Raw genomic sequence first — 23,941 nt, 5'->3', positions numbered from 1 at the left:
ATTCATGACGATGAAATGAGAAATATGGGTGTTAACATTTTGCTTCATTCCTACTGCATTTGCTTTTCCAACTCATGAAATTTTCCTTCACATCCCATGAAAAACGAAGGGTGCAAGCAGCGATGGAGCTTTGAGGATAAATTTAGAGAGGCCAACACTAGAATACTTGATTAGACAACACAATGAGCATATAAATTTCCATGATTTAACAATCATGAAACTATTTTCTTGATGACAACAAAAAGATCACATTACATTATGTTAATACTTATGGCAAACAATTATGTAAGCCGGTACTTCATATAAGTTGAACAATAGCTAAGGAAGTATTTCAACTAAACACATGTAGGACGCCTGAAAAATGTCTATAACAATTGCATAGAAATTACATAATACTTGTATGAGTATTGGTTTACAAAATAGACAAATAAGAGTGAAGGCAAATCCAAGTAATTTTTATAACTAGCAATATGCCCCACATTAATCCATGAACTTCTAGTACTCTTATTTTTTATTAAAAAATACTTACATACCTTAAATTGCTAAATACACTTACACACAATAACATACACAAGTGTAAGATCAATTCCGAAGGAAAGGTGAACTTGCAAGGAATTGTAGCACGGCACCAACAGTAGTATCGTCTTTTTGGTTGCGTAGAATTTTCGGCCTGTACTATAATGGTGAGAGTATATTACACGAATGGCGCGACCTCGGTGAGGTTCAAGAACGCACCAGTGACGCCTCCCTTGGGTGTCATAGCCATCATGAGAGCTCCCCGTGCTCCCTCCTCGACCGTCAGATGCCCAACCTGGAAGTTCATGTCCGTCTCGACGTAGCCAGGATGCACGCAGTTGATGCACAGCGACGGGTGCTCCTTCGCAAGGACCCGGGAATAGGCATTCGCGAGAGCCTTGGACGCTTTGTACGCAATGAACCCTCCTTCCTTAGGCCAACCTCGAGCCTCCAGTTGGCCATCCTTGAAGTCCTTGAGGAACAATTCTGACAGCTCGTCCACTCTTTGTTCAGATAAGCTGTCGATATTGTTGAGCTCCTCTTTAAGTTCATCTCCACTGAAAAACTGGAGCAGGATGGAACTGTTATTGGTTTGCAGAATCGCAGTGTTCTGAACTATTTTTCTTTTGCATATACAAATATTGCACTTGATTCTATTTTGAAGGATGGCATGTAAGATAATAACAATATGCCATTTACCCTGAGTAGTCCATAGTAAGATGACATGTTAACAATCCTTCCATGGGATGAGGACTGCAGAAGAGGAAACAATGCTTTTGTGACAGCTTTGATCCCATGGTAGTTGGTCCTCAAGCACTTCTCTGCTTCCTCATAAGGTTCCGTGATGTGCTTATTGGTTGTTTGGATCCTCTCCATGAGATCGTCCATGCCTGCGAGCTGTTTGCACACAACAAAATATATTTGTCTCTATTACTGCTAGAACTTTTTTGGGGGGGGGGGGGGGGGGGTTTAAATCCCCCACCTGAATTTCATTCATTGTAGTCCCCCCACCTGAATTTCATTCATTGTAGTATTGATGGTACATTTACATATGAACTGCTCCTAAACATGGAGCAGAGGGAGAGCATGCTGAGAAGTTACTGGTTAACGAACCTCTTGACGAAAAGTTTCTAGGTCGCCGACGTTACTTGTCGTTCCAGTAATTCCTGCATTATTGACCTGCAAAAGCATAAATCGATCGACAACCATCAGTAAAGAATGCTGAAGTCACAACACGAATCCGTAGCTACTGAAAAACCACTCACATCTTTATCACAAGCTATATATACATTACACATGTATGAACTAGACATATAGGAGTATTGCAGTACGAAGAAGGGGAAATCATACGTCCATACCAATATATCCAGCTTGCCAAACTTCTCCTTGATAAAATCAGCTAAGCGTGCAGCGCTTGACGGATCGCTGACCTCCAGCTGATGAAATACGACGTTGGATAGCCCAAGCGTGCTGACTGCTTCGGCGCCCCTCTTCTCATCTCTTGCTGTCAGCACTACAGTGATTCCATTAGAAGCCAGTTGTTTGCATATTTCTAGCCCAATTCCTCTGTTCCCTCCTGTAACCACAGCGACCCTGGTAACAAAGAAAAAAAATGGCATTAATATCACAAATTTCCTGTCAAAAATTACATATGATACTCGAGAAGAGAAAATCATGACTGAGATAACTCTGTTTGGGAGTTATCATAGCACTCTTGTTTGTTCTTATGAATTAGACATTGCTTATAGTACTACTGCAGCACTGCTGCCAAGGAGATTTGATGCTCACTCCTCAGATTGGTTGCCTGTGCTTCCTTCCATTTATGCAACTGAAAGCTAATTCTTGCGCAAGATGGTGTAAAAGGTCACGTGTGTAGAGAGGAGAGGAGACACTGAGTTGGGCACTGAGACTCGATGATCCACTCCACATTTATACCGCCGGGCGCTGGCGGTTTTCGTGTTTGGAGGCTCTACTTTTCTTGGTGAGGTCACCCCTCTCGTCACTAGTTGTACAACTTTTCCGTGACCATCTGAAGAAAAAAAAGGTTCCCGTGGAACAATAGCAGGGAGGGGACGCCATCGCATTCGTCACAACAAAGGGACTGGATAGAGCCAGCTCGGCTCCTGTCGAGCTCGGCTCGGCTCATTAAACTAACGAGCTGGAAGACTGACTCTGCTCGGCTCGTTTGTCGGCTCGAGCTGGCTCGCCAGCTCGTCAGCCAAATAGCCAACGACTACGACATATGAAAACAATCCCCCAAACCTGAAAAGGTCGCACAATAATAGACCTCCAATAATGAAATTGAACCATAAACAAGCATAAATCGAATGGTAATAGACTGTGTATCCCCAAATCCAATCCTAATCAAGTTAACAGTCAAATCCAGCTATCCAAACATACGAAAAATCAATGGAATCGCGCTGAAACAGAACACAAAACAAACAGAAAAAAAATCGAATCGACTTCCATGCACGGCGAGGTCGTGCCGTCGGGCTTCATCTTAGTCGCCGGGGTCTTCAGCGACATCCTTGGCTCTGCGCTCGGCAGCTCCGGCATGGGCGCAGGCACAGCAGGCAGGCAGTCAAGCACTCGAGCTGAGTGGCCGACTGCCCCACGCGCACGAGATGGGGACGGGATCGCAGAGCAATGCCTGCGACCCTGTATGCGTGCTCGTGCGTGTTGGAACATTGGAGGCTGTGAGAGGTAGAGAGATGGGGAACAGGGGATGATGGTGACGACCGGAGAGGCAAGTCAGCGAGAGGATAAGGGTCCGTTTGTCTGGCTTTTGGCCAAAAGCCCAATTAAAGGGGCTATTTTTTTAGACGGTTTTTCTAGAAGTAACTATTTTTTCGTAATACAGTTTTGAAAGCTGATTTGACCCTGTTTTTGGCTTTTGGCTTTCTGCTTTTTAAAATTGGTGGAATAAAAAAGCTCTTTCATATTTGTTTCAAGAGAGATAAAGATAAAAGATATATTTTATACTTGTTTAACCAAACAGCTTTCAGCTTTTCTACAGTTCACAGCCCACAGCAGCTTTCTCACAGCTCACAGCCCACAACAACTTTTTTCCACAGCCACAGCTCAACCAAACACACCCTAAGTCCTGCTGGTTTTTATCCTTGTGTGTGAGAGCACAGCTCACGTGAATATTCCTAGCTCGTGTGGTGTGACTGTGCGAGAGAAATAGAGTTTAAGGGTGTGTTTGGTTGAACTATAGCCGTGAAAAAAACTGCTGTGGGCTGCGAGCTGTGGGAAAGCTGCTGTGGGCTGTGAGCTGTAGAAAAGCTGAAAGCTGTTTGGTTAAACAAGTATAAAATATACATTATATCTTTATCTCTCTTGAAACAACTATGGAAGAGCTTTTTATTCCATCAATTTCAAAAAGCAGAAAGCCAAAAGTCAAAAGCAGAGTCAAACCAGCTTTCAAAAATGTACTACGAAAAAAGCAGCTGCTTCTAAAAAAGCAGTCTCCAAAAACAGCCCCTTTGGTTGGGCTTTTGGCTTTTGGAACCAAAAGCCAAAGCCAAAAGCCTAACCAAACGCACCCTAACTGTGTATATGCCCTAGGTTTGTGTGGCTCGTGAGCCCGCTCGATCAGACTCGTTAACGTAACAGGCTGAAACACTAGGTTGAGCTAGCTCATTATGCTAACAAGCCGAGTTGAGCCGAGCCACTAATGAGCCGAGTCGAGTGAGCTACCGAGCTGTGAGCTTTTCGTCCAGCCTCGGAAATGTTGCCCATTGCTCTCAATCTTATACTAAATTTTTCAGAGCCAAACACCCGGTATATTTGTTGCTTTGTCACGCTTCTGCTATTCGAGAGTTTCTCAAAATAAGAGTAAATTACTACATTAGCTGTCTCTAAACAATTATGTTATTTTTGTTCGAGTCTCTAAATTACGAAATTACATATCTAGGACTCTAAACTACTTAAGTACCCTAATCCCTTTCAATAGCTATGCCACCGTCTATTTAGCTGGCGTGATGCTAGCTCTAGCATGAAACCGACATGTGGGTCTACAACTCGTAATTAAACAGACAGTCCCTAAACCGACAGGTGATACTGTCACATTCTATCTTTGTTGCTTGCTTCCATAGGCCAAGGATGACCTAACCCACTACCTCTCTTTCCTGTTGGCCAACCCAATAGCCCATGAGATTCCTGATGGCCACATCATGCAATCACCTACCTATAATTGAAGCAATTATTATGTGTCACCGTATGACATAAAGAGATAAGGTGAGACGATTGAGGACCGAGCAAGACGACCGGGGGAGGCGAATCCAATTTTATTTTATTTTGGCCGCTGTTCAAACACTGTCCAACCAAGCACTCAAAACACCAAAAACTCTGAGGAGAGTACACACATGCGAACTGATGGCTAGATGCATTCAAGAGAGACCTGAGGACACAACGAAACAACCACGGAAGCAAACGGAGACCAAAACAAGCATACATGGAAACCAACACAAAAAATCGACCGGAGTCAGTTTGCATACCGGCATGAGCCAGTTTGTTTCAGCCCACGAAGGTGAAAAAGGCAAAATCCAATCAAACAATTTCAAATAGACTTGAAACTTGGTAGAGGAGTTTAAAACACCAAGTAGAAGATCTCCACAAAAAAAATCCGCTCAATCGGAGCAACTTGAAAAACTGGCCTGAGGCGGTTTATGCAGATTTTAACGGAATTCTCTCTAAGAAAAATTCAAAATAAATTCAAATGAGCTCCGAAAAAACTGAAATTTTGCAAAGAGGTTGCCTAGGATGCATAGAAGCTATCCCCCAAAGAAAAGAGGGGTTTCTCAAGTTTTTCCTCCAAATGGTGGATCTCCGTGTTCGTGATGAATCTACCCAAATCACTTGGTAAAGATGTTCCTCAGATGTCCCAGCACGAATCCATCCACTAAAATCACCCTCAAACACGCAAGAAATCAAAATCCATCAAAAGCAAAAGAGAAGGGGTTCCGGAAGGAGAAAAAACAAATCCATAACAAGAACAAAATTTTAACTCCGACCTCAGAGGAATGACTGATTTATTTCCAAGATAGAAAATGCCAATGATCTCGGCGTACTGCAGATCTCAACATGGCAAAAACTATAACTATGACTTAAGAAAATAACCTAAATGCAGGAAAGCTAAAATGGAAGAAATACGCTGGTTTGGGAAACCTCCCCTCTTATTCATAGAGCTATTACACAATACCAAACTTGCCCTTAAATATTTTGTATGAACCATTTAACCCAAGGGCAAAATAGTCCAAATGGAGATCCGTACATCCGACGACCACAAGCTTTGCACGACTTTGCTTCGTATCGAGGCAAGCTTCGTGATGACGCCACATGCCACCCCGAAGTCCATCCCGAACTTCATCCCGGGTTTTGAGGCCCGAACCAACAAATCGTCTACCGGTAGTTTTGAGGCCCAAACCACCAAAGCCAGTTGGGCAAGCATATTCGCTACGCCTCCTCCATGATCTCGACACGTGTCACCTTCCATCCTCGACCACCCAATCACCAATTCCTCTTGCACCTCCGCTTGACTTGGTCAACCGCCCTTCTGACTTGGTCAACATGGTCTACTCCTCCACATGTACACTTAGTTGTCGATGTCCAAAAGTGTCAGCCACACACGGTCAGTCTTTTGTCCCCTTTGTCCCTCAATCCAAGCCTCACGTCCGTCTTTCACTGTTCCCGGTCCATCGGCATGACATGTCTCTCCTTGACCTTCTCCATAGCCATCGACCGTCTCTATGCTCCACACCTACGCACCACAAGCCAAGAGACATGTTGCACAAACACCACACTCAAAGCAATGGTTAGTGTCAATAGTTAGTCTCAAAACTCAATCAAAGCTTGATCATCTCTTGACAATCACTTATCATCAACTCAACACACATGGGCACATATCAACCATATGTTGGCAGATAAAGCTACCAATTTGAATTAACCATCTAACTACCTGATTTCATGGTTTGACAAGAACCAAAATATTTTTTTTGATGAAATCAAGAGGGGCAAGCCCCTACTGGACATATTAATAAAAAGGGAAGTAGACAAACTTTAGGAGGCTAAAGAATAGGGATTCAAGAAATAAAAAACAAAATAAAGAAAATTAACCAGACCAAAGAGATTAAAAACAAGATTGTTTAACCATTGAACAACAGAGGGGAAGTAACTTTTTTGCATGTACGAGGAACAACACAAATTCTAATTTGAGGAACCTACGTAGACGACATCGTGGTCAAGTCCAAATGGGCTGACCAGGTCGTAGCCGACCTTGAGCAGACCTTCGCAAAACTCTGAGCAAATGGCATTAAGCTCAACCTCGAGAAATGCGTTTTCAGGGTCCCGATATGCTGCTGGGCTTCATCGTCTCCGAGCGTGGCATCGAAGCCAACCCGAAAAAGATATCGGCCATCACAAGGATGGGCCCGATTCAGAACATAAAGGGGGTACAGCGAGTTATAGGGTGCCTTGCCACACTCAGCCGCTTTATCTCGCGCCTCGGTGAACGGGGTCTCCCCCTCTATCAGCTTTTGAAGAAGGCCGACCATTTTGAATGGATGCCCGAGGCCTAGGAGGCGCTTGACACGGTCAAGCGGCTTCTGACGAAGGCCCGACTTGGTCCCTCTGACTGACGGGGAACAACTTCTGCTCTACATCGTGGCCACCACGCAAGTGGTCAGCGCCGCCCTGGTGGTAGAGTCAGAAGAAGAGGGACACGCCCTTAAAGTGCAGTGTCCCGTGTACTTCATTAGCAAGGTCCTATCCGATTCCAAGACCCGCTACCCCCAAATCCAGAAGCTTCTGTATGCTGTCCTTATCACCAAAAGAAAGCTGCATCACTACTTCGAGTCACATCTGGTGATGGTCGTGACGTCCTTCCCCCTCGGCAAGGTCGTCCAAAACTAGTATGTCATGGGGAGAATCGCGAAGTGGGCACTCGAGCTGATGGGTCAAGGCATTTCGTATGCCTCTCGGACGGAAATCAAGTCCCAAGTGCTGGCTGATTTCGTTGCAGAGTGGACCGAGGTCCAAATGATGCCAGCAGCCGTCGACTAGGAGTACTGGACAATGTACTTTGATGGATCGCTGTTGAAGAAAGGCGCTGGCGCAGGGCTAGTCTTCGTTTCACCCCTCGGGGTACGCATGAGGTACATGGTTCGCATCCATTTCCCCCACCCTCCAACAATGTGGCCAAATATGAGGCGCTCATCAATGACCTGCGTATCGCCATCGAGTTGGGTATCCGACGGCTTGATGTTTGGGGCGACTCCTAGCTGGTCATCGACCAAGTCATGAAGGAGTTGAGCTGCCACAACGCCAAGATGGTAGCATATTGCCGAGAAGTCCACCAGCTAGAGGACAAGTTCGACAGTCTTGAGCTCAATCACATCCTGATTCATCTCAACGAGGCAGCCAATGCAATGGCGAAAGCGGCGTCCAGCCGAGAGCCAGTGCCAACGGGCGTCTTCACCAGCGATCAGCACAAACCCTCGGTCTGCTATGAGGAGCTGAAACAAGCCGGTGGTAGGACGCCTGCCCTAGGCTTGGGGGCTAACTAGCCATCGGCTCCATCTGACCCTGAGGTCATAGAGCTAGACAAGAATCCAACGACAGAGCCCAACCCTCTGGCCGACTAGAGGACGCCTTACCTCGACTACCTCCTCCATGAGGCACCATCGATAGACAAAACGGAGGCTCGGTGGCTCACGCGTTGTGCCAAGTCCTTTGTCCTTATTGAGAGCGAACTCTACAAGCGAAGCCACACTAGGATCCTACGTCGCTGCATCCCCATCGAACAGGGAAAGCAGTTGCTGAGCGATATCCATGGTGGGGTCTACGGTCACCATGCAATGCCTAGAACCCTGGTCGGAAACACATTCTGACAAGGCTTCTTCTGGCCAATCACAGTAGCTAACACCGAACAGATTGTGTGCACCTGCGAAGGGTGCCAATACTACGCTCGGCAGAACCACCTACTGGCCCAAGCGCTCCATACGATCCACATCACGTGGCCATTCGTGGTCTAAGGGCTCGATCTGGTTGGACCTCTCAAGAGGGCACTAGGGGGCTATACGCACTTGCTTGTCACCATAGACAAGTTTACAAAGTGGGTAGAGGCTCGACCGATCTCCACGATCAAGTTCAAGCAAGCCATGCTGTTCTTCCTTGACATCATCCATCGCTTTGGAGTCCCAAACTCTATCATCACGGACAACGACACGTAGTTCACCGAAAAGAAGTTTCTCCGGTTCTACGATGAATACCACATCTGTGTCGATTGGGCCGCCATAGCGTACCCCTGCACAAATGGGTAGGTCGAGCGCGCAAATGACATGATCCTACAATTCCTCAAGCCTAGGATCTTCAACCGATTGGATAAGTTTGGTGGACGATGGGTCGTGGAGCTTCCTGCGGTGCTCTAGAGCCTAAGGATGACCCCTAGCCGAGCCACCAGCTACACACCATTTTTCATGGTCTATGGTTCCAAGGCTATCCTCCCGATCGACCTAGCGCCAAGGGTCAAGGCGTACGATGAACAGGGAGTCGAGGCGTCCCTCAAGGATGCCATGTACCAGCTAGATGAAGCACGTGACGTCGCCCTCCTCCATTCGGCCAAGTACCAGCAAGCATTGCACTGGTACCACAACCGTTGAGTGCGGGGTCAGGCCTTCAATGTTAGAGACCTGGTGCTCTGCCTTGTCCAGAGCAACAAGGACTGCCATAAGCTTTCTCCGTCGTGGGAGGGACCATACATCGTCGCAGAGGTGCTTTGGCCAGGCACCTACAAGCTCAAGACCATCGACGGTGAGGTCTTCATCAATGCCTGGAACATCGAGCAGCTACGTCGCTTTTATCCTTAATAAATGCACACTTTCTCTTATCAGTTTTGCTATTGCCTCCCTGATCTTTAGTGACACCCGACCCCAGCAACGGTAGGGGGTTGGGCTTCACTCGGGGGCTAATAAGAGCATACCTATTCGGTAAACATTCTCAGTGCCTGGCCCCCTCTCACGTTGAGACCTAGAAGCTAGGGATACGGAAACAAACTCTGAGTAAAACTAGTCGGACTGTGAGAAACCTACGCCCCGATGGCTACGACGTCTTTGCTCACTAGCGTGATCAGAATTTGTTCACCCGCACCCCGAGCTTTATGGCCTTAACGATGGAAAGGGTCAGAACGCACCAACCTTTTTATACAAAAGGGGGAGAAGGGCTAAAACTATTTAGCCATAACAAAATCTAAGAGCTTGTCCATTTATTACAAGTTCATCGCCTGGCTTGTCTGCCTAACTAAGTTTTTGGGCGGGATGTTCTCATCCCCTATCTCCGCAGGTAAGTCCTATCCCAGCAGGTAACACAAGTCGATTAGATGGCTTGGCCACTGCTGAGAGACGGGTAGGGAGCAGCAGGAAGCCCCACGTGGGTTATGATGACCCCATCACAAACGATGCACCCGAATTTCACTCGAACATGTCCGGTAAGAGCTCCCCAAACCCGTCACTCGTGCCATCAAGGTAGGTCCTACGCCAGCAGGTTGCCCTTAATTTGCGCACATTTTCTCTTATCGATTTCGCTATCAAGTCCCCCACCCTAGCAACGGTAAGGGGTCGGGCCTCACTCGAGGGCTGGCAAGAGTATCTATTCGCTAGAAATTCTTTATGCCTGACCCCTTCTCACATTAAAAAACTAGAAGCAAGGTGTGCAGAAACAAACTCTGAGTAAAACTGGTCGGACCGCAAGAAACCTACGCCCTAGTGGCTATAACGTTTTTGCTCACCAGCGTGATTAGAGTTTTTGTCCCCGCACCCCGAGCTTTAGCCTTCGCCTTCTCGGGAAGGGTTTGGAGGGGCCCACCTATGGAATCTCCATCGAGGAGAGGCTAGCAGGTCGCCCAAAATTAATCGGATAGCTCCAGCCACTATCGAGAGATGGGTAGGGAGCAGCGGAATGTCCCGTACAGGTCACACCAACTCTGTCACGAACGACGGATCTGGACCCCACATGGACATATCTGGTAAGAGCTCCCCGAACCCATCACTCGAGCCATCGAGGTAACTTTACCAACCCCCACTTTATTTTTCCAGTACATGAGCATTCATTCATCCATTCTCATGCATGCATTGATACATTCATTCATACATCCAAGCATTGCATATGCAATTATTACATCACAATGCTTCGCGTCATGAAGCGGTAGTTGTCTCATTTGACATGAGCAGCAACCGATCGAGGTTCGAAGGCCAGCCCATGGAGAGCTCGAGGCTACCTCGAGTCAAACAGAGCCAGGGGAGAAAAACAAAGATGAGCCCCAAAGGCCCTTGCCTGACCCCACTTAGAAGCGGACAAGGACATCTCGACCTTTCTCGTTCGATCCTAACCTCGAGCCAAGCCCACAAAATCTCCATCGAGGAGAGGCTAGCGGGCCACCTGAGTCGCTCTTTGGAGCGACATGGGCATCTACCGGGAGGCGAGTTCAGGAGCAGTGGAATGCCACATGAGGGCTATGCCGACCCCATCAGTGAATGACGAACCCAGATTCTACTCGAACATGCCTGTTAGCGAGCTCGCCGAGTACGATACTCGAGCCATCGAGGCAAGTGTCGTTAGCTCAGCCCCTTCCAGTTATAGAAATCGTGGATGGGGTGACACATGAAATTTAGCCGACCCCTACCAAGCCTAACAGGGCTCAAGGGCTCGAGCTGCCCGACCCTAGCTTAAGAATCTAACTGACTGGGGTTCGAAGGCCGGCCCGTGAATGGCTCGAGGCCTCCTCGCGTTGAATAGAGCCAGGGGAGAAAATGCAGATGAGCCCCAACAGCCTTCGCCTGACCCACTTAGAAGTGGACAGGGTCATCTCAACCTTCTTGTTTGATCCTAACCTCGAGCCGAGCCCATAGAATCTCCATCAAGGGGAGGCCAGCGGGCCACCGTAGTTGCTCTCCGGAGCGACACGAGCATATGCCGGGAGGCGGGTTAAGGAGCAATGGAATGCCACATGAGGGCTATGTTGACCCCATCATGAATGATGGACCCGGATTCTACTCGAACATGCCCGTTAGTGAGCTCACTGAGCGCGTCACTCGAGCCATCGAGGCAAGTGACGTTAGCTCAACCCCTCCAATTACGAAAACCATGGACTAGGCAACTATCACAAAAATGAGCCGACCCTCGACTGGACCCCCGCTACGCGCAGGGGCTTGAGGAAAGTTGAACTCACAAGAAGACCGAATGTGCGGTCGCAGAACGATGGCTCAGATCCTAGGGAGGGGGTACGTATGAAAATAAGAGACGCTATCTCTTACTAGTTTCGCTATCCTCTCCTCGATCTTTAGTGACACCCGACCCCAGCAATGGCAAGGGGTCAGGTCTCACTCGGGGGCTGATAAGGGTATATATACACCCTCTCTGAAATAGTCACCGCGCCCGACCCCTTCCTCATGTTAAAAAATCTAGTGGCAAGGTCTGTGGAAACGAACGACTGAGTAAGGCTGGTCGGACTGTAAGAAACCTACGCCCCAGCGGCTACGACACTCTTGCTTACTAGCATGATCAGAGTTTCCCTCCTACACCTCAAACTCTACGGTCCTAATAAACAGAAGGGTCAGAACGCATGAACCCCTTTTCACACGTAAAAAGGGAGGAAAAACAAATTCGTTCACACTAAAACAAAAGAACAGATTTGATCAAACAAAACAAAATGACAAGTTTGTTCAAACGATACAGAAGGGTCAGAACTTGTTTGCTTATTACAAGAACAACCGCCCGACCTATTGAACTAACTAACCCCTCTGGGGGAGAACTATGCCTTCGATCCTGTCCGCCAGGTCCTGCGAAAGGGTAGCCACCGCCGCTTCCATCTCCTCCAGCTCGTGGACTTCATAGCCAGGCGCAAAGCCATGGCTCATCATCTCTAGATCGATGTTGTCCCCATAATAAGAATGAGCAATCATGAAGGATTGATTGACCCCGGCATGAAGGGCATTCCTCTTGAGCTATGCACCTGAGCCATGATATCGATGGCACATGCCACGAGCGAGCTAGTCCCCTTCGATCGCACCACCTTAAGGTTGTCGTAGACCACTCCGAGGGCGACTCTTAGGATACCAAGCTCATCACTCTCTGCCTGAAGATTCCTCCTTGCCTCGGTAAGGTGCATGGCTAGCCCAGCAGAAAATCTCTCGGCCTCTAGCTTCTGGGTCATCGCATTTCTAAGCTCGGCCTAGAGGGAGCCGACCTTCTCCTACGCATCGTCGTGCTCTTAGCAGGCCTGGTCATGCTCGTAGAATACCTAGTCGCACTCCTCGTGAGCCGCACCATGCTCCGAGCGGAGCCTCTCTGTAGTTTGGAGCAGCTCATCCCGCTCCTTGCGTAGCCAGGCGACTGCCGCAGCATCTAGGCTCACCCTCTTCTCTAGGGCTGCGAGCTTCTCCTCGACCCCTAGCTTTAGCTCCCTTTCCTTCTCAACCTCGGCCAGAAGGTCGAGGATCCACTGGCAGGTCTCAGCATCCTTCTAGAACAGCTCATCTTGCTCCTTCCTGACCTAGGTGGCCTCCTCGTCGTCCCTCCATGACCTCATCGATAGGGCCTCAAACGCTTTCTCAGCCTCATCAGTGTCCCGATGGGCCTTGGCCACCCACGACCAAAGACTGTCTGCTTCCTCAATGAGGGGAGTCAGCTCGAGCACCATCTGCTGGGTGGCAATAAGCTGAGTGGTCACCTCCCCACGTAGCCACGCCTCCTTGATGAGGCGGTCCTAGGTCTCCTTCTATTGACAAAGGAATCGAGACTTCCCTCGGCTATGAGCTATGAGGGACTATAGGGAAACGATGGTCAGAATACAAAAAGTATATAGAGAAAGAAAAGGACAAGAAGTAGGATCAGGCAAATACCCAGCCAGAGGGAATGACAATGTTGCACAAGGCACCCCTGGTGTGGTCCAAGGCTTCTAGCACGAACGCGATCCCCACGTCGAGGCTCTCCCGCTCCATGCTCTCAGCAGCGGCGTCGAGGGTGAAGAGCGTCGATGTCAGAACCTGTGGATTTGTCCACCAGAGCAGGGGCTTGCTCCACGTGGGAGAGTCGCTGCCTACCGATGTCAGGGCTAAGGATGACTCATCACCGGTCCTAAGCGCCGCCAACCCCTCTCGCCATGATGTCCCCGCTGAGGGACCCCCTCCGGCGATGGAAGGGATTAGCGGTGTGGACGTTGACCTCTTTGCCACCACCACGACTAACGAAGACCCCTTGGCCGTGTCTCCCTCTGTCCAGCCAATGCTAGGCGCCATCGCTTGGGCCACCGATGGCGTGGGTTGCGCTGGTACCTCAGGCGCCGCTGTGGTTGCGCTAGGTTGTGACCCATCTGTCATGGCCACCGCCACCTCCACCTGCGTTGGCAGGGTCATGACTGGCTACGTCATGCTCGCCATGGTCAGCGCCATGAGCACGATCGATAGCCCCATCCGCCCCATCATCGGTAGCAGTATCATGGCCATCGATGGCTGCTCCATGACCACCAAAGGCACCCTTTGAGCCCCCACATTTACCTGTCCCGCTGAGGGCACGGGGGCCACCATGGGCAACATCCGACTGGCCAACGATGCGGTCACATTGGTGCCGCTCCTGCCCGAAATGGGCGTGACACTAGCCGGTGGTGCCACCTCAATTGGAGGGCGACGCACTTCTTCGACGCCAACACTAAAGGATTGCGCTGCCTGCCGATGCTGCAAGGGATGAAAAGCATAAGTCACGATGAAATCCGACTAAAACAGGAAAAACTGAGGAACTGACAACTCACCTCAGCGTCGTCTGGCGGCAGATGTGTTTGGGGGGCAAACCCCCCAACCTTTGCTCTGCCTCGTCGAAACGAGGCCATTTCGAGCCTGCCCCTGCTCCTGGGCAGAGGGGCTCGCTCCCCTTGGCTCTTGGGGTGCAACAACAGAGCCACCCACCTCCGCTGGCACCTTGGGTGCGGCGGTAGAGCTGTCCGCCCCTGTTGGCTCCTAGGGCAGGCCAACGGTATGGCCCGTCTCTGCCGGCTCCCCAGATATACCCTCCCCTCTGTGGAATGGGAAGGCTCCCAATGCCTAGAAGGATGAACTAATAGCTATCAGTGCATCCTCATTCTCTAGGTTGTCCCATTCAATGTCATTGGCTATGTCATCGTTGATGTCATCATCATCATCACTATTAGTGTCCTCCCCTCGTTCCCATGCCTACAGCTTCTGCTGTTTCTTCCTCTTCCTGTCCTCCTTCGTCTTCCTCAGCCTCTCACCCTCAGCGTGATTTGCTATCCTCATGGCTGAATCCCTTGGCAACGGCGCTAGGTGATCCATGAGGATGAGATCTCTCAGCTGGCTCCGCCCCTTTTAAAGTTAGTATCAAGGGGTTGGGAAATCAATTGAAGAGAAGCCAAGAGAAGGAGAAACTTACGAAGACGACGTGGCCTGGTTCTAGCTGCATCGGAGGATGTCCCGGCATCGGGAAGACAAAATCAAGGGGGCACCTGCATCGTCCCACAAGGGCTCCATTGCCTCCTTGATGCGTTGCGTGATCTCAGAGTTGGGGAGTGCCCCCTCGGCGAGCGTAGTTTCATCGAACAACGCCTCGGGTGCCATCGTGTATAGCGGGAGTGCACGTGTCATCAATGGCACCACCCTTCTTGCATGGTAGGCCCCGATGACGCCGACACCTTTAGGCCATTCTCCTTTAGGATGTGGATGGCGGCGATATGGTCCCGGATCTTCTTCTTGTCCTTCTCCGGGATGTCCCACTTCCTCCATGACTCTAGGGCCTCATCGATCAGGCACTCGGTGAACTCCGACAGAGGGGCAGCGATGTTGTTCTTGAGGTAGAACCACTGCAAGTGCCACCCCTTGTTGGACATCAAGAGCCGCATGGGCGGGTACTTGTCGACCCGATTGTTCTAGAGCTAGATGCCGGCGCACCCCATCGGCATATGCAGCTCCTGCTTGCTGCTCTTCTTCTGGAGGGTGACAGTGAAGAAGTACCTCCACAGATTGAAGTGGGGGCTAATCCCTAGGAACCCCTTGCATAGGGCGATGAACATCGCCATGTGCTGGATCCCATTAGGGTTGAGATGCTACAGCTCGATCTTGTAATAGTGCAGCAGCCCTCGAAGAAATTTGTGGGCAAGGGTCGTGAACCCATGCTCATGGAAGTGGGCGAACGACACCACATAGTCGTCGAGCGGCGATGGCAGATCCTCCTCGCCAGGCAGCAGCCACTCCTTAGCCGAGGTCCATGTGCGGAGAAGACCGCGACGGATGAGGCCTTCCATATGCTGGAAGGTGATGTTGGAGCGGCACCACGGATCCATTGGAGGTGGGGGCAGACAGATGCGGGCTTGACGGTGATGGGGATGTGGAGGCAGGAAACCTAAGCGATTGGCGGTGATGATCGTGGTTGCGGAGGCAAGGATGCAAGGTATGGAACCCAGGGGGCGAACCCTTTGGTTTTATAGGGGCAATGGGTGCGAGGAAACCACCCACCCACCTATATCTCCGCACCTTCCACGATCTATCACCATGTCTCGCCACGGGACACGTGCACGCAATCTCTGTTGTTCCCTTGGAAAACTCACCTGACATTTTGCCTCTTTGGACAGGCCACGACTCGTCATAGGTAAGAGATATAGAGCTAAAACTCTACTGTGGCCCAGGAGTTCGAAGGTTGGCCCACCAATTGGTTTGACAACTGCTCTGGGTGCCTTTTTGAAGTGAGGGGTGGAAGGGGATGGGCACGCTAGTGGCCGGTAGCACCGTAGGCATCCTGGCCCATGTTCAAGTCTCGGCCGGATACGATCCATGGTTTTTCCTCGAAAGAAAGGTAGAAGGCCCTCGGGACCGGTCGAACAGACCCAAGAACTATATGGATTGATTGCCGAGGGTCTAGAGTCGGTCACCAATTGACCCGAGCCGGATCCCCATGAACGGGATGCTAGGGCCCCACTTGTACTAGCCAGCTAAGAACTCACCGAGCACCATGGCTCGTCCATAGAAGAAAATCATGGCACGGCTTAGCCCCTCCTGTTGTAGGAAAGTTGGGCTTGCAAGGAGACCAAACGCATGGTCGCAGGACGACAGACCCTCGAAGGGGTTGAAATCAGGGAAGGACCTTTTCTGACCCACCAAACCGCATGGCTATACCCCCGAGGGGTCCGATCTCGACAAAAGGGAATCACCGTCCCTAGGTCATGCCGTGGGTGACAAAAGAAGGCCAAGGCCACTAGAGTCCTCCCACTCGAAAAAACCTCCAAAGGAGTTTTCTACTCCTCCACAGGCTTGGGGCTACTGTCGGGGACCAATACTAGAGTACCCGAAGAGGAGGAGCTAATGACCACCAATATTGACTCATTCAAGCAGTCAAGAGCTCGACTACAGCTACAACTAACCCCTGGCGCACAAGCTCTGCTTCTTCCGGCCTCTGGGTCTGTGTTCTGCCTTGGGCCTCGGCCGACCATTGATTCTGCACTCCACCTCGCCCAACCCTTGGGCCTGCGCTCCACCTCGCCCAACCCTTGGGTCCACGCTCTACCTCGCCAGACCCTTAAGTCTGCGCTTCGCCTCACCCAGCCTTTGGTGGAGGACTCTGCCTCGCCTGACCCCGAGGCCGCGGGCTCCACCTCGCCCGACCCTTGGGTCTACGCTCCGCCTCGCTCGACCCTTGGGCCTATGCTTCACCTCGCCTGACCCTTGGGTCTATGCTCCACCTTGTCTAGCCTCTGGGGGAGGACTCCACCTCGCTCGACCCCGAGGCCATAGGATCTACCTCGCCCGACCCTTGGGTCTGCGCTCTGCCTCGCCCGACCCTGAGGCCGTGGGCTCTGCCTCGCCCGACCCTCGGGTTTGCGCTCTACCTCGCCTAGCCTCTAGGGGATGACTCTGCCTCGCTTGACCCTTGGGTCTGCGCTCTACCTCGCCTAACCCTTGGGTTTGCGCTCTGCCTTGCCCAGCCTCTGGGGGAGGACTCCACCTTGCCCGACCTCGACGGAAAACCCATACCGCCGCTAACCACCTAGGTCCAAGCGTATGGCCCTAAGTCGAAGCTCTAACACCAAGGAAGAGACTGGCGCGCCCTGATATAACCCATGGCCTTGACGGGCCATACTAGAGGATCACATCAAGAACAACATCGGGCGTATCAGTGCTGTTCTGCCTAACCCCCATACGAACACTGACGGGCGCGTTAGTTCACCACGATGTTCGCCAGGACGGAGTGGAGCGCCATGACTGGCATATGACACATGCACATGGTGCTAGTGACGGATAGGACCAAGACATGAAGCCGTCCATGTTGACATCTACAGGGCCGGCGGGACCCACATGAAGGAGAAGAAGAACCCAGTGATCCGGAAGGCCTTCGGTTCTCTCTCTCTCCCTCTCGCTCTTCTTTTTCCTCCGCTATAACCCATGCTTCCCCTTGACCTATAAAAGGGAAAGCAGGGCGTCCCATAAGGGGCATCGCAACACATCAGATCGATCCAGGCCAGACCCGATTGAATCATCATGAACCCATCGAACCTCGAACTGACCAGAACACAACACAAGCACACGGCTGAGCGGCAACCGAGCTCTCGGCACCCGTTCACTCTTTCCACCAGAGACTTGGGACCTATCCCTCTCTCGCCCGTTTGTAACCCCTACTACAAACTTTCAGTGCTAGTAACATGAGCAGCAGCGATGAACTAGACGTAGGGACATTCTGCCCGAACCAGTATAAACCTCGTGTCCTCTAAGCACACCATCCGAGCCAGACGTGTAATATTAGAAATTTACTTGTCGGTGGTGACTCAAAACACCGACAAGAACAAGACTTGAACTCCGACCTCAGAGGAATGATTGATTTCTTTCCAAGATAAAAAATGCCTAGTGAATGATCTCGACATACTGCATATCTCAACATGGCGAAAACTATAACTATGACTTAGGAAAATAACCTAGATGCATGAAAGATAAAATGGAAGAAATGCACTGGTTTGGGAAACCTCCCCTCTTATTCATAGAGCTATTACACAATACCAAACTTGCTCTTAGATATTTTATATGAACCATTTAACCCAGGGGCAAAATAGTCCAAGTGGAGATCCGTACATCTGACGACCATGAGCTTTTCATGACTTTGCTTCGTATCGACGCAAGCTTCGTGATGACACCACATGCCACCCCGAAGTCCATCCTGAACTTCATCCCGGGTTTTGAGGCCCGAACCCACAAATCGCCTGCCGGTAGTTTTGAGGCCCAAACCACCAAAGCTAGTTGGAGAAGCATATTCGCTACGCCTCCTCCATGATCTTGACATGTGTCACCTTCCATCCTCGACCACCTGATCACCAATTCCTCTTGCGCGTCCGCTTGACTTGGTCAACCGCCGTTCTGACTTGGTCAACATGGTCTACTCCTCCACATGTACACTTAGTTGTCGATGTCCTCAAGTGCCAGCCACACACGGTCAGTATTTCATGCCCTTGGTCCCTCAATCCAAGCCTCACGCCCATCCTTCATTGTTCCCGGTCCATCGGCATGACATGTCTCTCCTTGACATTCTGCATAGCCATCGACCATCTCTATGCTCCACACCTACGCACCACAAGCCAAGAGACATGTTGCACAAACTTGCTGTCAATATACTCTGCCCCCATGGTCCCTCGGTCCAAGCCTCACGTCTGTCCTTCACCGCTTTCAGTCCATCGACACGGCACGTCTCTACCTGAATTTCTCCATAGCCGTCGACCGTCTCTGTGCTCTATAGCTGCATATAGACATTCACGCTGGGGTTAGTCTCAAATTCAAGCAAAACCTGATCATCTCCTAACAATCACTCATCACAGCTCGACACACACGAGCAAATATGAACCATGTGTTCGTACCATTCTTATCATGTAAAATAACCTAAAGTAATCTCTAATCTTCATTTCAATTAATCTTATATGTCACTATGAAAAAAATATAAATTAAATCTCTATGTTTGCTTCTAGATTACCCACCTCTGCTACTACTAAAAAAAACTAAAGTAACCTTTAAATCTAAGTTACCTGTGTATGTCAATGTAGAATACTTCTATATGTATTCTTCTAAAATTATGTTTGGCCCGAGATGAACAAATGTGGAGGTCTAGTGTCCTGCATTTTTGGTTCATGGGTTGGGATCATCCTAGTTTTTTGTTGAGAGAGAGAGAGAGGAGATGATATTTTCTGATATGTCAACCATGGGGCTCTGCTGTTGACCCGTTATTAGATATCATTTGAGCCAAAACACATATACGAGGTTGGTTCGTAAAGTTAACTACATTTTCTGCTTTGACCTCTTTTAGTGATATGGCTTCTGCCTACTTAGAGAAGTAATAGGTCATGTCAAGGATAAATTTGTGTCCCTTAGAGGGCGGAGAATTTATCGGCCCTACTACATTCGTTCCCTACTTTTCGAAAGGCCATGACATGTTGGTCGGATGCAAAGGTTAATTCACTTGATGGATAAAATTACCATGTATTTGACACTCATGGCATCTTTTTATAAATCTCATGGAATCATCAAACATTGTAGGTCAATAGTAACTTGTATGTCAAAGCTGGTAGTGTAGTTTCGATCCAGTTTGGTTTGTGCCACACACTCCTGTGTGGACTCCATTTAAGGCTTCAGTTACCCCATTCCATATGCGGGTCTAGCTTTTTTAGTGGAAATGAACCCAAAAATCACATGACTAAATACAAAGCCCGAACAAATTTTTTTGCCAAAGTAATCTTATACTCTCTTATAAAGCAAAACCCACTAGCTATTTATCTCAATATCCAAGCTGTCCAACTACGCAATGCACTATCCAATACAATTAAAATTCACTAAGCAAAACCCCACTATCTATTTATCTCGACATGCAAGCTGTCCAACTAGGCAAAGCACTATCACATACAATTAAAATCCACTAGCACATGCAACTGCAATATCCACATCAACAAGACACATAAGCATTTTGTTGTTCACGTCATCATACAACACAATCCACTAATCCGCAATTCCCGCAGCAACGCGCGGGGTATTCTTCTAGTTGTACTGAAAGCAGCTTCCTAAATAAATATCACATTAATTGGAGATGAAGTCATATTTCTCCAATCTTTGAAGAAAAAGTTTTCAATTATGTTTGTGCAACATAAGAGTGCAATCATGTATAAAACTATGTCTTCATTGTAAATGTCGAACATTTGTATGGTTATTCTGTTCATTTCATTCAATTATCTCTATCGGTACTAGAATAGGATGATAGACTAGTATTATATATTGCAATAACTTTATTCTATGGCAAACCTTGGGTTTGAAAGAAACATGAGGGGCACATCCTCTGGCCGATCACCAACATAAGAGTTACACGAAGGATGCAACCTCTGTGCAGTCCAAGTATGCTCCGGTCATACCTCCCTTGGGTAGGAGAGCCAGAATCAACGCTCCTCTCGCGCCCTCCTCAACTGTGAGAACTCCGGTGTGGAAGTTCATGTCTGTGTTGACATAACCAGGATGCACACAATTTATGCATAGTGTTGGGTGCTTCTTTGCAATGATTCTCGAATAGGCATTGGCAAGAGCCTTGGACACTTTATATGCAGGGTACCCTCCTTCAACCGGCCACCCATGGGGTTCCAGTTGGCCATTCTCGAAGTCCTTGAGGAACAATTCTGACAGCTCATCTAATCTCTCTACAGATAGGTTATCGATGTTGTTGAGCTCCTTTTTAAGTTCCTCACCACTGAAAAACGGAAGCCATATAGAAGGATCAGTAGTTCTTTTAAAAGCAATGTCGTCTAACTATTAAATCGAGTTCTAGTATCTCTTTTTTGCCATTTATTCAAGGCATTACCCTGAGTAGCCCAACAATAGATGTTACATTTACAACCCTTCCATGGGCTGAGAATCGTAGGAGAGGAAGAAGTGCTTCTGTGACAATTTTGGTGCCATGGTAGTTTGTTCTCAAGACCTCCTCTGCTTGGTCGTAAGGGTCTGTGGTGTACCTCCTGATCCTTTCTAGCCTTTCCTGTTCATTCATGCCTGCAAGCTATTTCCATGCAGGGAAAATTGTTACTCTCTTTCATTGTAGGAGGTATCAAGAAGAAAAATATACAAAAATTCTCTAAGTAAACATGTATGAATAACTGAAAGTAAAGTTGAATTGCTTATGAAGTTACAAACTAACCTCTAACTTAAAAGATTCTGGATCACTGATTTCTGTTATGGACCCGACAACTGCTGCATTGTTGACCTGAAAATAAGCAAAGCAGCAACTACCAATGATTCGTGATCAAATCCGAATCAACATCCTTCACATGTAGTGTAGTGACGTTGGAAAAGGAAATTATTAAGAAACGAAGGCAGTACCAATATATCCAATTTGCCAAATTTCTCCCGGATAAAATCAGCGAGACGTGCAGCGCTAGAGAGACCTCCAACCACCAGTTGATGAAACAGGACGTTGGATAGCCCCTGCGCTGCAAGATTTTTTACCGCTTCTGCACCCCTCTTCTCGTCCCTCGCTGTCAATACTAAAGGTGACTCCTTTGGAAGCAAGTTGCCTGCATATTTCTAATCCAATTCCTCTATTCCCTCCGGTAACAACGGCAACCCTAAAAGAAAAGAAATAGATATCCTCAATTCTTTAGGATTCACATCAAAAGACAAAAGACCTAATAATAATTTTCTAAAGCAATGTTAAGAGAGTTTATGGAGACACCAGAGTTGTGAATGTATTGATGCGCCACCCAGCACCAGGAGTACAAGTACTAGAGTAGTAGTGTTCTTGCTTGCATCACCGCTCCCGGCTTTCAAAACACGTGCCCCGTTTTTCAAAACACGGGCGATGACTCGAAAGTACGGAGTACTAATGAAATGCTACACTCCTAATAAGTCCAAACGCCGTTTGGTAACGAAAGTCATACGGCACGACACCGGAGCAGCAAACCTTTGACTTCCAAAAATGTGACAACATGAAAATCGGTCTCTACTAATAATTTTCTGACAGCGAGAAGATATTACAAAATATTTGGTGCAACAAATTAAAAGCAGACAATTTCTTCCACGCCATCGATGGGCTCTTTACGATGAGCTTGTGCACGGACAAAACTTTTTGACCCGACAAAATTCAATCAGGTGAGAGTTTAGGATCAAGTGAGCTGAGCTTCTCTCTCCCTCGCAACCGCCGGTGACTGCCCGGTCCCGGCGTGTCCACCTCTGTGGCGCCGGCGGCCTCCTGGCCCCGGCGTTGCTGCTACCTGCGAGCTGCAATTAAGGACCGGCGGTGCAAGGTCACTCAATATTGTGACCGCATCTTCGGTGATCCCAACACTACATCCGCTGCACCGGATCATAGCGGACCTTTTTGTTTAAAAAAAAAAAGGAACACAAGCTAGTGATACAAACTTAGACAACAAACACTAGGTAGACAAATGTATCACAAGTTCTTACATATGAAACAACTTTGATTAATCGACTAATATTATTGCAGTTCTAAAGACTTGGCTAGGCATCGAAAACAACTGACACGGCTGCGCAGTTCAGGCCCAGATCCCCAAATGTTGCACCACCATCGTCATGTATCGCCTCTAATGCGCGTTTGGCGAATCCCATGATTTGGATCGCCTTCTTCTCTTCCGCATGCCCTCCGCCACGCGGGACCGATCCACAGAACACGAAGAGAGACACGACGCTTCACTTGCAGCCGAACTCCTTGGTGACCATGGTGCCGTCAGGGAATCGAATCCATTCTTAGCTTGCACTCTTCTCACCTTCCATGGGCTCGTCGTCATCTACCATCTTGTTAGTCTCTCTCACTTACGAGCAGACCCCACTCGTCAGCCTCACGGCCTGCTTCTTCTTTCTCTCGCAGCAGCTCTTCCTCTTGCTTGGGGCTCGCTGGCGGCTGAGAAGGAAAGGGCGACGCCACGGCGGAGCTTTCACCCACGCCTGTGCGGCGATGGCGGATACCACGCACGCCCCATCCACGAGTGCCGCCCCTACTCCCTTGGCTTCCTTCACAGGCTTCTCCGTCCTCTTCACTCCTCTGCCGAGCGTAGAGCTGTAGAAGGCCATGTAGCAGGTACCGATGGTCTAGATGCCACTGCAGCGACGCCTCTGGGAGCGGGACAACACACGTAGTCGCGGAGACTGAGCCGCGTCAGCGGAGCAGAGCTCATGCTAACCAACGCTGCACGGATCTCGTGCTCGCCCGCGCGGCGGAGTGGAGCGCCTGCTCGCCCTGTCCTTCGGCGTCCTCCACGCTTTCCCTGCACCCTTCGGCGTCCTCCGTGCCGCGCTCTCCCCGCGCCCATCGTGCGCCAGCACGCTGTCGACGATGACGACATCCAAACTGTTCACATGATGGGGAAAAGAATGGAAAGAATGAACGGGTACGAACATAATCAGCT

At 49.2% G+C, this 23,941-nt stretch overlaps 1 protein-coding gene and 1 pseudogene across 2 annotated transcripts; both read right to left on the bottom strand.

Moving 5' to 3' along the window:
- Positions 1-484: 484 nt before the first annotated feature.
- On the bottom strand, positions 485-3,254 carry LOC136477808 (salutaridine reductase-like). Of its 2 annotated transcripts, XM_066476064.1 has the most exons (5): positions 2,305-3,254; positions 1,875-2,109; positions 1,630-1,695; positions 1,216-1,413; positions 485-1,081 (listed from the first exon to the last, which is right to left on the bottom strand). In XM_066476064.1, exons 1-5 carry the CDS (start codon positions 2,334-2,336, stop codon positions 695-697), a joined length of 918 nt encoding a protein of 305 aa, XP_066332161.1. In that variant the 5' UTR covers positions 2,337-3,254; the 3' UTR covers positions 485-694. The 2 variants fall into 2 exon arrangements, with proteins under 2 accessions (XP_066332161.1, XP_066332160.1); XM_066476063.1 differs by having other exon boundaries at positions 1,875-3,254.
- A 15,217-nt stretch (positions 3,255-18,471) lies between these two features.
- LOC136470395 (salutaridine reductase-like) lies at positions 18,472-23,606 on the bottom strand (annotated as a pseudogene).
- Between the last annotated feature and the right edge of the window lie 335 nt (positions 23,607-23,941).

Source organism: Miscanthus floridulus, chromosome 8 (assembly GCF_019320115.1).
Source record: "Miscanthus floridulus cultivar M001 chromosome 8, ASM1932011v1, whole genome shotgun sequence".
NCBI lineage: Eukaryota > Viridiplantae > Streptophyta > Magnoliopsida > Poales > Poaceae > Miscanthus > Miscanthus floridulus.
The sequence above is the reverse complement of the archived record's forward strand: the minus strand, read 5'-3'. Positions and strand labels throughout refer to the sequence as shown.